The sequence below is a fragment of the Camelus dromedarius genome, chromosome 1 (assembly GCF_036321535.1).
Source record: "Camelus dromedarius isolate mCamDro1 chromosome 1, mCamDro1.pat, whole genome shotgun sequence".
NCBI lineage: Eukaryota > Metazoa > Chordata > Mammalia > Artiodactyla > Camelidae > Camelus > Camelus dromedarius.
The window spans coordinates 36,936,268-36,952,621 of record NC_087436.1 but is presented as its reverse complement, the minus strand read 5'-3'; the positions used below and the strand labels follow the sequence as shown (position 1 = coordinate 36,952,621).

The following is a 16,354-nucleotide window of genomic DNA, read 5'->3' as shown; positions in this document are numbered from 1 at the left end:
ATTTTAGTGTACCCGGAGGCAATCCTTTTGCTCCATTCTATTCAGAGGCAGAAATACAAGCAACACTCCTCAGTTTTCATAACTTTGCCATCAACTCCTCTGACTTCTAACAGTGTTTCTCTAAGCGTAACTTGAGGACCACCTGCCTCAAGATCACTTGGAGTACCTGTTAAAAATCCAGATTTCTGGGCTCCATTCTAGATGAACTAAATCAGAATCTCTCAGGGATGGGGCCCTGGAATATGTATTTTGAATGAGCATCCTTTGCAATTCCTATGCACGCTGAAGGCTGACCATCTCCCATATAAAAGCAATGGACATATCCTGGGTCAATGAGCCCAAATTAGTAGGCCTTTAGACACTTGTCACACTGGCCCTGCCAAAAGCAAAGCTGGAATAATGGGTTTGAGCAGTGTTGGCTAGAGGACAAGCAGCCTTACCTTCGTTTAGGTTTTCCATGCTTTATTACCACTTCAAATCTCATCTCCAGGAGGCTATTTCCCTGAATCACAGTTAATAAGAAGCCTGCAAAATGCCTTCACTAGTGACCATTTAATGTCACGCCCTTTCTTTTATCAAGGATTGATATTTTTAAAGGGTTACTATGTTTCCTTCAAAACTGCTTTTAAAGGATTAAAGAAGTGTTTCCATTATAGCATCTCTTGTACCTTTTATGAGGATTCAAGTGCTAACATCATCCTAGAATTGTGTATCAAGAAGACTGTCTCTCCAGATGAGTTTGCTTCCCTTGATCTAACAATATGAACTATTTAACCCTCACCTTTTTTTGTGGCCCAGGGTATCCAGGAATTTGGCTTAGATCTAAAAATGCTCAACTACCATCACTAGTCTATCCCAGATTTCTGGCACAGTCTTTCCCCTCCTCCTAAGTAATTTCTCACATAGATTTTAAATCAGTTATCCTATATTCCATGTGTCTTAAGCCTATTTTATGGTTTCTAAATTCTTTTTTTTTAATAGAGTATGAATAAATTGCCCCTTCTATGTCCACCACTGCCCACATTCCTGGACGGTACAGTCATGCTTTACTTGTCATTACCCAATGCTCCCTAGGGAGTACATGCTCAATAAATGTCCAACTGAGTTCCCAAATCTTCTCCCGGGCCTCATCCTGTCACTTGACTTCAGGTCCCACATGTACAACTATCTGCCCTCTGGTCACTCTGAAATGTCCCAACTCACATTCTCCCTTAAATCAGTACTCCCTACATTCCCCCCAAACCCCGCAACACTTGCATCTCAGGCTAGTTATTCAGGCTCAGCAATTTCAAGGTCATCTGTGACTCACTGTCTTGACCCTGTCAGTCACAAGGTTCTGAAGCTTCTCCTTTGGAATGTTTCCTATACTGGACCACCTTCCTTCCAATTCTTATTGTCAACACTCTCCCCCAGATCTTTAACACATCGTGGCAGGGTTATTACAACAGCTTTCCAGCAGAGATGGCACAAGAGGAGGCAACCAAACTTTACTGCGTACCTGGTATATATGTACGTTTTTCATGCACTATCATATTTAATTCTCATAACACTGCTATGAAGCAAGTATTATTTTCTGTTTCAGAAACAAGAAAAGTGAACTCAAAGGACAGAGCCCAAGGAGACCCACATAGTACAATTCAGAATTGGGATTCAACCCAGGGGCTGTCTGACTCCTATTCTTTCCAGGGCTTCCTGCTGCTCCAGATTTGCTACCCAACGGCCATCCCCAGCAGCCTGTGCTTCTTCAACTCTGCTTTTACTGTCACACTTCTCTTAAAAGCAAAACAGTACTAGGCTCCTCCAGCTGATTTCCAAGGATGTTGGCAGCCTGCCCCACCCTTCCTGACCAACCTTCTTTTCCTTGCTCCTCAGATTCACTCTTCACTGCCCTATAAACATATTATTCTGCTTATTTCTGTACTATCAAGGGTATTCCTACGCTATCAAGGATATTTTTTTGAAAAGTTAGCAACATGCTTTTCTCTTTTGCCTTTCCAAATACGAGATCTTGGCCCTGGTTAACTCAGTACATCTTGCAGCCTCAGGGGTGAGGAATGCTGTATAGAGTTGGGTAGGTGTGTTAAGGGGGAAAATGGAGGAGATAAATTTTAGAGGAGGAGCATAAAGAGAAAGATCAAGGTAATTTTCAGCTTTTTGCAAGAAAAATGGGATTTTTGCAAGCAGAATTTGGGAAAAGGGGAATTGTCTTGAGGAAGAATTTATTTCTCTACTTCTGAAGCACCCTGATCGCTGAGCTCCCTCATCCACAGACAGGGTAGCTCTCCCACTTTTGACAGCAGTGCCGTCATGCCTCCCATCCTGTGAGAAGAAAGAAACAACAGAAGGGAAGTAAAAGTCAAGATGTGAATCCAATAAGGTGAGGAACACTGAGGGGGGATTCTTGGCCCACTTGCTTGATTTGTAGATCTGAAGCAGCCCAGCCTGGTTAAGCAGGGAATGGTATGGGCTTTCTCAAGCCATCCTCTGCTCTCATGTAGTGTGAACCCTGCCCTGAGAGCCAGGGAGCCTGCACCAGAACTAGAGATGACCACTGGTGCTGTGAGCTGGAGAGAGGATGTTGCAGGCACCCAGCTCCGTAGCTTGTGGGAACTGAGCTGAAACTAAATATGCCAGGGGGCACGTCTGGGTGACAAAGGCAAGTCAGCCAAGATCAAGCTATTGCCATTAACAAGCAAACCCACATAGGCAATGCATATTGCCCAGAGGCCAGAATTGTTAAGAGAACATCACCCTTCCCCCTCCACCCACCCTCAGGGGACACATATGCTCTCCTCCCCCAATGCCCCAATGTTACAGAGAAGAGCAGGGGAAGGGGCAGCTTTCCAAGAGCCCAAGCCATTTTATCCAAATGAAAAAGTATTTCTTAAAAAGAAAATTTACTTTATAGTATCAGGCTAAGATCAGTGAAATTGACCTCATAGCATCTCTCTAGAGTGAAATGGGAGTGGACATGCAAACCATAAAGAGACTCTGACCCCTTTTAGAGATTGGGGGGAAGAATCAGCAAGCAAAGTCCCTTAGACACCAGCTTGCCGCACAGGGAGACACTGTCCTAGTTGACCAAATCCCTGCGATAATGTAGGGCAACCTTCCTTCCCTATTAACTCACATAATTACTTAATTGCTTAATTAACTTAATTGCTTAATTTATTGATTGCTTAATTCACTTGTTGAATGAGAACAACTGTCTGTTTAGCAAGCAAAAAATAAAGCAGATTTAAAAAAAAAACTAATTTAAATCACAGATTGAACACTGGTCGATTATTTTCTCTCCTCGTCAGTGGGCAGGAGGTTCAGGAGAAAGACCAGTTCAGGAGCTTGTTGCCCATCCAAGCTTTTCTGGCTTCTTGACCCTGCTACACCTGCCTCTGGGATGGTCCTTTTTGTTTTCATCCCTGGGCATACCCTTATTCCGGCCCTTCACCAATGCAAATCCTCCCTACTTTCTGTGGTCCACCTTACGTTACACCTCTGTAAACAAGGCAGAGCTTCACAGGTCATAACTAGAAGACCAGCAGGGTTCTGTTCATTCTGAAATGTTGTCTTTTGACCCCTTCTGAAACCACTCCTGACTACTTCAGCCTAAGCTTTTGTAATATTGCATCCGCCCATAAATCTATACATTTCTCCCCCCCCCCGCTCCTTGATTTTTGTCTCCTTGACTATTGTCTCCTGTGATATCCATGCCCTTTAAATTTGATTGAGGATAAATGTTCCATGCTTCCTATCTTAATTTTTATACTTCTTAGCTAGTGCCTAATATAGTTCAAAAATACTTGTCAATTGATGCTAATCTACAAAGTGACTCAGTCAGAATGTTAACTTCCTTAAGGTCACTGAAAGGTAGACAATCAGAAAATGAGAGCTCAGAGGTTCTCTCCAAGGGTCTCTCTACTTTACCATGCTGTTGCTAGGGAATAAAAAAAAAAATGAATAACAAGTTGCAAGTCAAAATAGCATTATTAAAATATATGCTTAGCTTATATGTTGGAATATTTTGGTTCTCTTAAAAACACTAAAATGGCTCTTTGGATTGAATCACAAGCTGTTTAAAAGTCAGCAACAAATGAACATTATTAAAGAAGTCACCTCAAATCTTTTATTTAAATGAGGTGAAGAATTAAACAGCTACTCAATTCATCTAGCAAGCAAGCAAAACACCACCACCGTAGATGTGAGTCAAAGCAATGAGAATAACACCCAAATTGTTTTGTCTAATCAGTTTACCACGCTGAAGAAAGTGAACGTGCCCACCGGCTAGGATCCAGTCTGCCCTTCTGTGAAGGGCAAGAAAGCAGAAGGTAAGGAGTGAGAAAAGCACAGAGGAGGGGGAAGAGGTGTGTGAGAGCAACCACCATGATAGTTACCATATCGGGGCTGGTGATAATTGGAAGTTTAATGAAGGTGGGAAGCAGCAGGCACTGACAAAGAACAAGAAAGTCAGAGATGATAAGTCAAAAAATAGACAAACCCCACAGTTCCCCTGGCAAACAGGCACCTGTCAGTCAAAGCGGCTGCCTCTGGAGACATCCGATAGCTACCCGCTATGCCTACGTGTGAGTGCGCTTGGAGAGAGCAAAGGGCTTCTTACAAACAGCCTCAACAATGTCATCAAAACCACACATTTCGAAAATCCCTTAATCTGTGTATTTGTGGAGGAGAAGTACAGTGGGGGGACACTCAGAATGTCAGGAGTCCCTAAGCGCACCAGCGTGCAAGTTAGAGAAAGGTGGTCCAATCAGCTCGACTGTCTAGTGTAGCGGGGACGTCCCACACGGCCTGCCGCGAGCCTGCATCTACCGACACCGCGCGCTGCTCAGCAACACATTGTCATGGCAGCAGCCAAACCAGCAAGATAAGGCGCTCCATTTTAGAAACAGGAAGGCATCATTTTCATGTCTAAAGATTCCCATATGAGAAAAAAATTAAAATGTAGCGATTCCAGCACCCACAAGTCTAGAGAGAGATTTGGGTCTCCACAGTAATTAATTCCCTGAGAGTTTCTGATGGCCAGTGTTATATTCAGAATTCTCCATGTATCATTTTAATAAATCTATTAGACAGTTGCTAATTTTGGTATCTGCCCTAATGACTAAGTCGAAGACAAGAAGCTGTTGTTGGAGGGAAGCTCCGGTCCCCGTTCTCTGTCGCTTTCCCTGTCACCCCTCACACGAAAGCGCAGCCAGACCCTTCAGCATTAAGGCCAGAAAAGCAAAAGAGCCATGTAACAGTGTGTTGCTCCCTCTAGAAGTCCACCGAGAGCAGAGGTGAGCACCCCTAACCATTGATGGCATGAGTTCTTGACGAATATGCCCCAAAAGGCATTGAAGCAAATGTCTTCTAGAACGTAGATGTTTCTGTTTCCAGGAACTGCATTTTGTGTGTAACGCCACTGAACTGACTGTTGTATTGCTTTGTAATTGTCTGCTTGCGTGCCTGTTTCCTCAACAATACTGTAACATACATAAGAGCAGAAGCTGTCTCTTTGTATCTCTGTATGCCTGGCTTTTAGTACATGACTGATGAAGATTCATCTGTTGGAGGCACAGATGCATGTGTCCTTAAACTGTTAAGACTGAAGACCTAGGGAACAGACACTTTTCCTCTTCAGATTAATGAATACCCTTGGTCACATATAATGTGTGGAAGTAGTGATGGAGGGGAACTGGGAGTAATGTCATGAATACTTTAATATAAATTAATTATCAGAAATTAAAGTAATGTAAACAATCATTCTTCTTTTGAAGCAGATTTATGCTTAATCACATTCATCGATTCTTAGTTACACCATGCAAAGAAATCGATGAATCTTAACATCTCTTGACTTTGGTCTTACATAAAGTTACGTTTTATCAGGAAAATCTGAGGGCAAACAGAGGATAAATCATAGAATTAATAAGCTTTTTACAAGCTATTTACAAACCAAAAACAGACTCATGGACGTAGAAAACAAACTATGGTTACTAAAAGGGATAGGGTGAAAAGGGATAAATTTGGGGTTGGGGATTAACAGGCACACATTACCATATATAAAATAGATAAACAACAAGGACCTATTCTATAGCACAAGGAACTATATTAAATTTTTTGTAATAACATATAATGGAAAAGAATCTGAAGAGAAAAATATATATGTATGTATATGTACAACCGAATCACTTTACTTTATACCTAAAACTAACATTGTAAATCAACTTCACTTTAATAAAAATTTTAAAATAAGCTTTTATAATAATAATTAAGCTTATCTTCAAAAAGAAAATCATTTATTAAACAATATTTTCTACAACTAATTTCTATTATTCCAGGAAGATTAGAGACAATGACATTACAAGTGAAATACAAATTCAGTCTATAACTGAACAAGAACTGAGACAAATGAACTCAATAATAAAATCAAAAACCTCTACTGACCCAAGATAAGTTCACATTTGGCTTTTAAAATACATTAGTCACTATCAATTATATAAATATATATAAATCTCTAATATTATTAGAAGAAAAAGGATCTGGGTTTCTATCAGTATCATCCATATTCAAGTCAGAAGTCTGAGGTTTTCAGATGCTTGCTCCCATCTCATCACCCTGTGACCTGCTTTTCAACAGAGAATCCATATGCATCAGTCCTATTTGACAAAATGTATTTAGAAATGCAAAACTGCTGTACAGTGTTTAGTACTGACATGCTCTTTCCTTAACAGGTCACACACTTATGGACATTTAAATCTCATTTTAAAAAAGGTCCAGGACCAAATCCATGTTGTCACCTCTTATTTGAATAGTGCAAAGAAAAGAGGGGAGTTTTCTTTTGAATAGAGGAATTTTTTTGACTAGATAAGTGAAGAGAAACATCTCTGCTCTAGACGCTAAAGACAAAATGCTATAACAATCCTAAATATTCTCATAAAGTCACTGCTGGGCCCCTAATGCACAAGTGTGAAGTTGTCCACCCGTAGTTCTCAACTACCAGACCTTCTGTATGGGGCCAGATTCCTCTGTATTCACCCTGAACAGGCCACTAATCTGGCTCCCCTGCCAGAACAACACTGTGCAGTGTTGATCACCTGAAGGGGGTCGATCTCGATCTCTGGCGAGGAAGTTGAAAGTCTTCCTATTAAGAGCAGAGAGCTCTGTAAAAAGCTGTCTTCCTCCCATTACATTTCTTGTGGAGTTTTAGAGAGAAGGAGAGAACACAACAGACAGACCTTTGCTATCCTAGCACAGTAATGAAAAACCTCTAAAATTCTAACCCAGTCCTCTGATGATGTCTAGGATCCTTTCACCTCTTCGATATTAAAAAATAGAAAACTGTAAATGGTATTTGGCAGGGGGACAGTTGTGCCTTGAGATGTCCTTTTCTCTTTCCCCCCATTCTTAGTCCTCCTACTTAGCTCAAACTTTCTCAAGCTGATCTCCCATCAGTAGTCAAATTGAAATGATGAATTAATTGAATCTCATAAATGAGTTAGTAATAATTAGTAGTCTCCTGTGTTGCTCCTCCTAGGAGTAAATGCATTTAAAATTTCGTTGAAGAAAGAAATGCTTAACCCAAAAGGGGCCACAGTGTAAACACTGCAGTTCTAGGAATATGGAGATTTCAGATGTCCCGCAGCTGCTGTGAATTCAATGGCAACCTTCAGCTTCAGTTTATCAACTTGTAAAAGAACATTCTAGACTAGATAAACTCAAACATTCTATTCTTCTTCAAAATATTCTATATGAGTTAAATTTAGGAAGTATGGTACTAAGATAATTTTAGGTGGAGGGTGTCAGATGATCCTCAAATCACACTGTATAGGAGGAGGGTATAGCTCAGTGGTAGAGTGCATATGTAGCATGCATGAGGTCCTGGGTTCAATCCCCAGTACCTCCATTAAATAAATAAATATATCTAATTGCTCCCCCTCCTCCAAAATCACACTGAATAGATTACTGTCAATTCCATTTGCCTATTAGGATCAATCATAATTAAGAATATTCTTCCGTCTGCAATCTTGGTTCTATTAATAATACTGTCATCATTTGGACTTAAATGAACACCTAAAACAGAATTGTAGGGATGTTCTGTTTCAAGATGATGGAATAAAGGCCTTTCTCACCCCTTCACCTCTCCAAAATTACCCGCCTAAACAACACAGAGAACAAAGAACACAAATTTCATCTTCCACAAAACCAGGAGACATGTGTAACCCCACTCCACAATGTACAAAAAGGAGATGAGTTGGAAGAATGGTGAAGGACTTAACAGAAAGAAAGAAGGTCCAACCAGAGTGCCTGTGACAAAAAGCAGGCTAATCTACCCAATACTAGAAAAGACTCAGAAACTGAAGGCAGAAGTCTCAGAAAGTAGAGATGAGGCAGGAGCCTAAAATGGAGGAATTGGCTGAAATTTTGTATAAGAAGTAGGTAGTAACCCTCCCACTGGATCACTAACCCCCAGCCGATATGACCAAGTGACAACACTCTCACCTCCCTATAAGAAATACAGGAAACAAAATCTCTGGGGAAACTAAAAAGATTCTCTAAATGTGGGGATACCAGGTCCAGGGGAGGGTAGGAACTAAGAACAGGGGGTCCCTGGCTAGTTCCAGAATACCAGCAGCCAGGTGTACTATCCTCTAATCCTTCCTTCCCTGAGAAATTTTTTAAAAATACTGTATCTCTGAAATAAGAAAGAATGTTATAACAAAGGAATACTCATAAGACTAAAACAAAGTTTTAGAGATGAAAAATATAATAGATAAAATTGAAAAAAATTAGTGAAAGAGTCAGAAAATATATTTGAGGAAATACCTCAGAAAGAAGAACAGAAAAAACAACCACTGGAAAACACCATAGTACAGATACAAAAACTAGAGTATCAGATCAGGAAACCCAACATCCAAATAGTTGGAATTCCAGAAAGAAGAATGAAAATAGCAGGTAGGAAAAATTAAAGAAATAATACAAGAGAGCTTCCCAGAATCAAAGGGCATAAGCTTTAAATAATGAGAGGGTTCACCAAAGGGTTTACCAAATGTCCAATTCATGGAATGAAAAAAAGACCCATATCAAGGCATTTCAAGACCCATATCTTGACATTTCAGAACAGCACTAATGAAGAGATCATTCATGGGGAGGGCAAGGGGAGTTAAAGTCCACAAACAAGGGAAGTCAGAAGGTTTGGAAGAGATGTCTTCAGGAAAACACACGCAGTCAGAGACTGTAAAAGATTTAGCTAAAGAGGCAAGAACAAGATGGGACAAATATTTTCTCTAAGAAAAACAACTAACCATAAAAGAAAAGAAACGTAATCATACTACACAACTTGACTTAGCAGTGAGTGACAGTTACATGATCATAATAAGGAAGACGTTAAGGAAGATATTACCCCAAAACTGTGATAAACCATGTGGTGTAGGATCGGGGAGACTGAAAGGTATAAGTGAGTGAAAATTCTTACTTAAGACTACTGATGACATCTAAAATACATGAAAAACAAAGTAGCAATACCGAAAGGAGTTGAAAGTGGAGTGAAATAGAGAACAGGAAGAAAAGGGGAGGGAACCAGGGAACTGCCATGAGCTTCTTGTTGTTCTTGTAAGCCTTTTTTTAGCACTAAGTTTTAAAACTATATTCATGCATTATTTCAATATTATACGAAAATAATTTACAACAAACCAACATGACAACTCTACATTGTACATAGTAAAATTACTACTCTAGGGGATAAACTAAAAATATAATTCAAAGTATCTGATGATTAAAGGTCTCAAGTCTAATGCTGTGCTGTGCTATTCTTGAAAATTATAACTATGGAGAAACCTGCCTCTTCCTTAATAATGATAGTCTGACTTTAATCCTTGAAGTTCAAATTCCTATCCCTGAAGATTCAACAGTGACTTGGCAAATCTCTGATTTCCACTCCAGCCACGGGAGAGAAGTGCTGCTTCTAACCTGAAATCCAATCCAACACGTGCAACGTGTTCTCAGTCCCACAGCCAAGCTAAGCCTAGACTGGAACATCTACACAAGGCCAGCACTACAGAAACTAACATCCAGCTAGAAAATCTGGCATGCAAGGCACTGTGTACTCAAATTCAGATCCCTTGTCATACAAAGTTGAGCAACAAAAGCTCTATTTTTTTAATCATCAAGTCACTCTGCGGCTTTATTTTACATAATTTTCAAAATAGAAATTGTATATGTTTATAGTATACAATATGACGATTTGATATACATATACAGTTGATCTTTGAACAACACTGCTTTGAATTGTGTGGGTTCACCTGTACACGTATTTTTAAAATAAATATATTGGAAAGACTTTTAGAGATTTACAACAATTTGAAAAAACTCACAGACAAACCATGTAGCCTAGAAACATTGAAAATACTAAGAAAAAGTTAGGCATGTCACAAATGAATAAAATATATAGAGATACTAGTCTATCTTTGCATAGCCATAAGATGAGTGATATTTAATAATAATATATTTAAGTAATTAAATATATTTAAATAATTAAATAATATACTTAAAATAAATTTAATAATAGTAATGTTAGTTTTCTTACTGTTTTATAACTTTGTTTTCAAAGAATTACATTACTATTTAGTATGCCTGCCTCTCTCTCTCAGCTGGAGAAACTGTCTATCAATCTAGCATCACAGGTAATTGGTTTTAAAGAAAAAGTAGTAATGTTTCCAATACTGTATTATGAATATGGCATGGTAATACTGTGTGCTGTAAAAATTTTATAATGGTTCATTCATTAGTTTCTAGGCTAGTGAAGCAACCGTATGGATTACACCAGGCTACCATAAAGCAATCATATTGCTACTTCTTTGTTATCAATGCATGTACATTATACCTGCAAAAAATTATGAATTTTTCAAATTATTTTTTCATTTTTGATGTCTAGTGTTAGCCATATGTATAATACCTACAGTGTTTTGTATCATACAATACGATACTGATGTAGATACTGACAGACAGATGAATCCTTTTGTGACAGATGAGTCCTTTTGTAACAGATGACATAAGCCTATGGTATCAATAAATACAGTACAATACTGTGAATGTGTTTTCTCTTCCTTAGGATTTTCTTAATAACATGTTCTTTGGCTTACTTTATTGAAGGATACAATATATGATACATATAACATACAAAATATGTGTTAATCAACTATTTATGCTATTGGCAAGGCTCTGATCAACAGTAGGCTACTAGTAATTAAGTTTAGGGGAGTCAAAAGTTAAACAGGGATTTTCGACAGTGCAGGGGAGTCGGCACCCCTAACCCCTGCATTGTTCAAGGGTCAACTGCACATAGTGAAATGATTATTACAGTCAAGGTAATTAACTGTCCATCTCCTCACATAGTTACCTTTTGTGTGTATGTGCAATGAGAGAACCTGAAACCTACTCTCTTAGCAAACAGCCAATATACGGAAAAAACTTGTGTCACCTACTGATGAATAGAAAAAGAAACCATGTGTGTGTGTGTGTGTGTATACAATGTAATATTATTCAGCCTTCACAAAGGAGATCTTGCCATTTGTGACAATATGAAGGAACCTGGAAGACATTAGGCTAAGTGAAATAAGCCAGACACAGAAAGAAAAAAAACTTCATGATCTCACTTATACATGGAATCTAACAAAGTCAAATACATAAGACGCAGAGTAGAACTGTAGTTACCAGAGGCTGAGAGGTGGGGGGAAATGAGGAGATGCTGGTCAAAGGGTACACAGTTACAGTTACATAGGATGAATAAATCTATAGAGATTTATTGTAGAGCATGGGGACTATAGTTAATAACACTATATTGACTACAGAAGCTCTATTATTGATTTGCTAAATAACCTTTAGAAATTGACTTGACATCACTGTGTACCAATTTTCTCATTTGCCAAATGACAAAACCTGCTTTAAAGAGGTGTAACTCAAGTTAATTTGTATAAATGACAGCATGAGGTATTACGTAAACACAAATTACTGCTTTTATTATGACAAATTTTTGGCAGCACAAGAAAAACTAAACAAAATACACTCTTCCAGAAGCCTTTCTCTCCTAAAGATAACAGCTGAGAAATCTAATGATTTTGTTCATGTGTGTTAATACATACAAAGGATTGATTCTTCTTACTAAAAGCAAACTCGCAAGTTTGTCTCTTACATTTTTTCCCCACTTTGGGGGAGGGAGGTAATTAGGTTTTTATTTACTTATTTATTTTTAATGGAGGTACTGGGGATTAAATCCCAGCCCTTGTGTATGCTAAGCACACAATCTACTACTAAGCTAAACCCTCCCCTGTGAGTTTCTCTCTTGATTTACCGAGTATTTGCCAATTCTGGGTCAATTCTTTCCTTTTATTGAAATTCTCTCTAGGCATTCTTGTCTAAGTACCACCTGCTCCTTCACCTTTTTCTGTGTCCTTTGCTTGCTCCTCTTTCTTTCTGCCCTCTAAACAAACAAAAAAAATTCCCTCAGAAAACTAGCCAGCCCCTCTTCGTATCTCTCTTCACATTCCTCCCTGGGATAGTATCATAAACTCATACAACTCACTAACAATGCCAGTAGACAGTAGACTGTCACATTCTCCCAAGCTTCAAACTTGCATTTCATCTTCCTGCTTGACACTTCTATCAGAACTGGCTGAAAAATCAGATCCTCCTCTTTATTATTTTCTTTTCAACAATGACCTCATGACCTTAGTCATCTACATCAAAATTACCAAGTCATCTCTGATCTTGCTTTCTCTTTAAAACCCTCATGGATAGGAGTTGCAAATTCCCATAGATTCCATCTGTGTGTTCCCTCTCCATTCCACCCCATCAGTCCTACACTATTACAGATCCTAATCTTAGCCTGGACAGCTACGATAGCCCCCTGATTTATTTATTCATATTCTGCCAACTGCCACTTCAATCCATCCTGTCCGCAGAGTGGCTTTGATCAAACTATTGCTGCTATGAAACAATCGATGGCTCCCTACCGCCTCCGTTGACACACAAGATCCTCTACATTAATTCCCCAAACTAACACATCCAGCTAAATCTCACTGCTCTCCTACACATGCTCTGTGTTCCAACAAAACTCAGTTAATATTCTCTGGACATGTGTGGCATTTTGGAAGCAGGGGGGCTTGGATTAATTATCCACTCTGTCTCTGCTTCCTATCCTATTTATCTTTTAAGGCTCATAAGGTTTTCTTGATTTCTCCACAACATTATGTTGCCCATTTCTCCTTTGCATTTGACTTTTCATAGTTCTATCCTTGATGTATGTATTTATGCACAAATGTATTCTAACTAATAGTACAATTGATCATGCCCAGTTTCATTTCAACCTCTCCCTTATGAGACTTAAAAGTCCTCAAGTGTAGTAAAGTTGTCATACTTGTCTTTATGGCTTGTTGTTCCTAGTCTGCACTTGGCACATGTAAATGCTTAAGAAATGTCTTTGAATGAAAATTCACAAGAATGCCCTTCAAATGCTTTTGGAGTTCATCAATCATATTTAATAACCAAAAACTTCAAGAATAAATTCATCTTGCCAGTAACATACTTCTTGGTCCTAGGTTTGCAAAACAATTGGGAAAAAGGAAGTCTTGGTTTGAATCAATGGTTGAATTAAGAGTTCTAGCAAAGGATTAAAAAAAAAAGTCTTGTTAGTGCTAAAGCAGATGACACTTCCTTCCTAAGCTAGTCTGTTTAAAATTTCTGAATGGAATACTAGAACATGGAGCAGTGAAATGAGCAACAGGGTTCTGCTAAGGAATCTTTGTGGTTTAAAAGTGGGATTCATCTTGCTGAATGTTAAATTCGGCTGTTCTGTTCTGCCTACTGAAAATGACCCTGGGGCTTTGGTAAACTGGGTATCCTTCTCCATTTCCATCCTAGGAGTGTATGTTCACTTTCTGGGCTATTAAACTGTGGCCATATTCCACTCAAAGATGGAATAAAGAGCTAATCTGTGCTACAGATATTAAGTGCGTCTCTAAGGCTACCAAGTGACAGGACGCAAAGAAACATGAAGAGCTTGCTGCCCTGCTTCCAGAAAGAACATTTATTAACATGTGTCTCCTCCAAATGACTGGGTCTTCTAGGTCGCTTCACAAAATAAGTACGCTACATTTACCTGTTGAATTTTGTAAAGTCGGCAGATAGGAAAAATGTTCGTTCTATTACCAGTTAGACAGCAAGTCTACAATAGAATTTGTCCCAATGCTTTGTGTAATTGACCTCAAGCTTCAAAAAGCAAAGTGTGGAACCTCTGCTTCGCCCTACTTCCTCAGATAAGAATGCTCTGGTGTCCCTTTTAGTGGGGATTTAAGATAAAACAAAAAAACAAATCAATAAAAGAATTAAGAAATTCAAAAAAACCAAACTGGCAAACGGAAAAATGGACAATCTGTTTAAAACCTTAGGTGAGGCGGGAAGAGAGCTAGCCGCGCTTTAATCCCAAAGGACATACCTTCCCTCCATTTCCTGGGCCTGTTCCACTCCAGGCTAATCTTCAGCAGTAATTGAACCTCGTCTGCATGCGTTGCTCATTTTCAATCAGAGACCTTCCCTAGGCGATCTACTCCCGGACACTGATTTCTGTTTTCTGTAAGCAAGTCCGGCCGAGCCAGGTGCGGGCTCTGAGCCAGATAAGCAGCACGAGATCAGGTCGGTTCGGGGTCGCCCCAGAGGTCTCGCACGCGGGCTATGCACAGCACGTGGGCAGCAGGGGGCGCTGCAGAACCTCCGTCCCTTCCCGGGAAAATTAGTTACCCGGCCCAGGCGGTGAGTGCCGCCCGCCAAGACTGGCCCCAAGTCCTCTACCTATCCGTGCGTTCTTCCTAAAATAAAGACAGTAAACTTCGCGACACGCCCAAGGTACGTGACAAAAGAAATAAAGAGCATGCACCCCTATACAACTAACCACCCTCTTTTTCATCTCTCTGCGTCTCGCAGCTGGTTAAAGGCTACTTCCAAGATCTGGAAATTAAGAAAAAGTTGCTCTTCCTCACACATTAAAGCGCCGACCTCTACCTTCCTTTAAAAAAGAAACAGCTACTGACCCTCAGCCGCCTGGGAACTACAACCAAGTTCCGGAGGCCGCCCCGCGCCCACTCTCTCCCCGAGAGACCCGCTGGGGCTTCGGCTCCAGTTTTCCCCCCGACTGTAAATGGACCGTCGGGAAAAGAGGCGACAGGGCAAACCTTCAGCCCACACTCGGTATCGCACACGGTCCCCTCCCTTCTCATTCTCGACGGCCCGGAGCGTCTGAGGCGACTCGGGTTCCCAGGGTGGGGCCACGCTGGACGCCGCGGAGGAGGTCGGGATTCGAGTGCGCGCCTGGGTCTAAGCACACCTTCCCCTTCATTGACCTCCCGGGGTAAGCTCGGGGACCCCGGGGTCCTTTTATCCGCGGGGTCCTCCGACTATGGGGTAGCGGTGCGCGGCTCCTTGGTTATAGGAGAGCAGGCGTCCGCTTACTGGAAAGCTTGTTTGGCATCCGTCGTGTCAGTCGGCGGGGCTGTTCCGAGCGCTCGAGGCTCGAGCCGGCACAGACCCCTGCCACGCCTTCGGTGGCCCCCCAAGTCCCTCCACAAAGCAGGACCAAGGGGGCGAGACCCCGGCCTAGGTCTACCCTCAAGTCGCCCCGAATATAACTGTCGTGGAGGGTGGGCTCTGGGGGTCCGGGATACATTACGGGACCGCCGGGGGCGAGCCTACCCGCCCCAGCCCTGTCCTCTCGAGGCGCGGGGCCGCGGCCGGCCGGGTACTCACATGTCGGGCCCCGGGGAGCTGGGCGGCGGGCAGTAGCCGTGAGGTTCCCGCTGCAAGGGCGCCAAGCGCGGCTCCAGCCCCCCGTTGACGCCCCTCCAGCCCCGCCGGCGGCGCTGCGGCTCCGCGCCTTGGTCCTCGCCCTCCTCCTCCTCCTCCTCCGGCGCGGGGAAGGTCACCCTCGCTTGCTCCTTGCACTTCCTGACCTTGGTGGACATCGCTCCGGCCGCGGCCCCAGCGCCGGGATGCCGGCTGCTGGCCTCCGCCGCCGCCGCCGCCGCCGCCGCGCGGTCTTCCCGCTGCGCCCCTTCCCCACTTCCCGCGGCTCCTGCAGTCCCGGGCGGGCCCGGGCCGAGAGGCAGGAAGACCGAACCGTGCGGCCCGAGACCGAGCAGTTAGAGGCGGGAACCAAAGCAGAGTCGCCGCCGCCGCCCACCATCAAACCGTGGGGGCAGCCGCTGCGCCCGTGGCTGCGAGGAGGGAGCCCGGGGCCGAGCCGGGAGCTGGTGCTGGGAAAGGCTCTCCCGCCCCGCGGCTGCGAGGGCGATGCCTCCTCGGTGCCCGTCTCCTGTCT

At 41.9% G+C, this 16,354-nt stretch overlaps 1 protein-coding gene across 1 annotated transcript in view; it reads right to left on the bottom strand.

The window, feature by feature from the left end:
* The window catches only part of TRPC3 (transient receptor potential cation channel subfamily C member 3), a 69,886-nt gene extending 53,888 nt beyond the window's left edge, over positions 1–15,998 (bottom strand). Inside the window, exon 1 of the mRNA XM_031466597.2 lies at positions 15,784–15,998. Within this exon, the coding sequence (XP_031322457.2) occupies positions 15,784–15,998 (215 nt within the window). The remainder of the gene's footprint in view (positions 1–15,783) is intronic.
* Between the last annotated feature and the right edge of the window lie 356 nt (positions 15,999–16,354).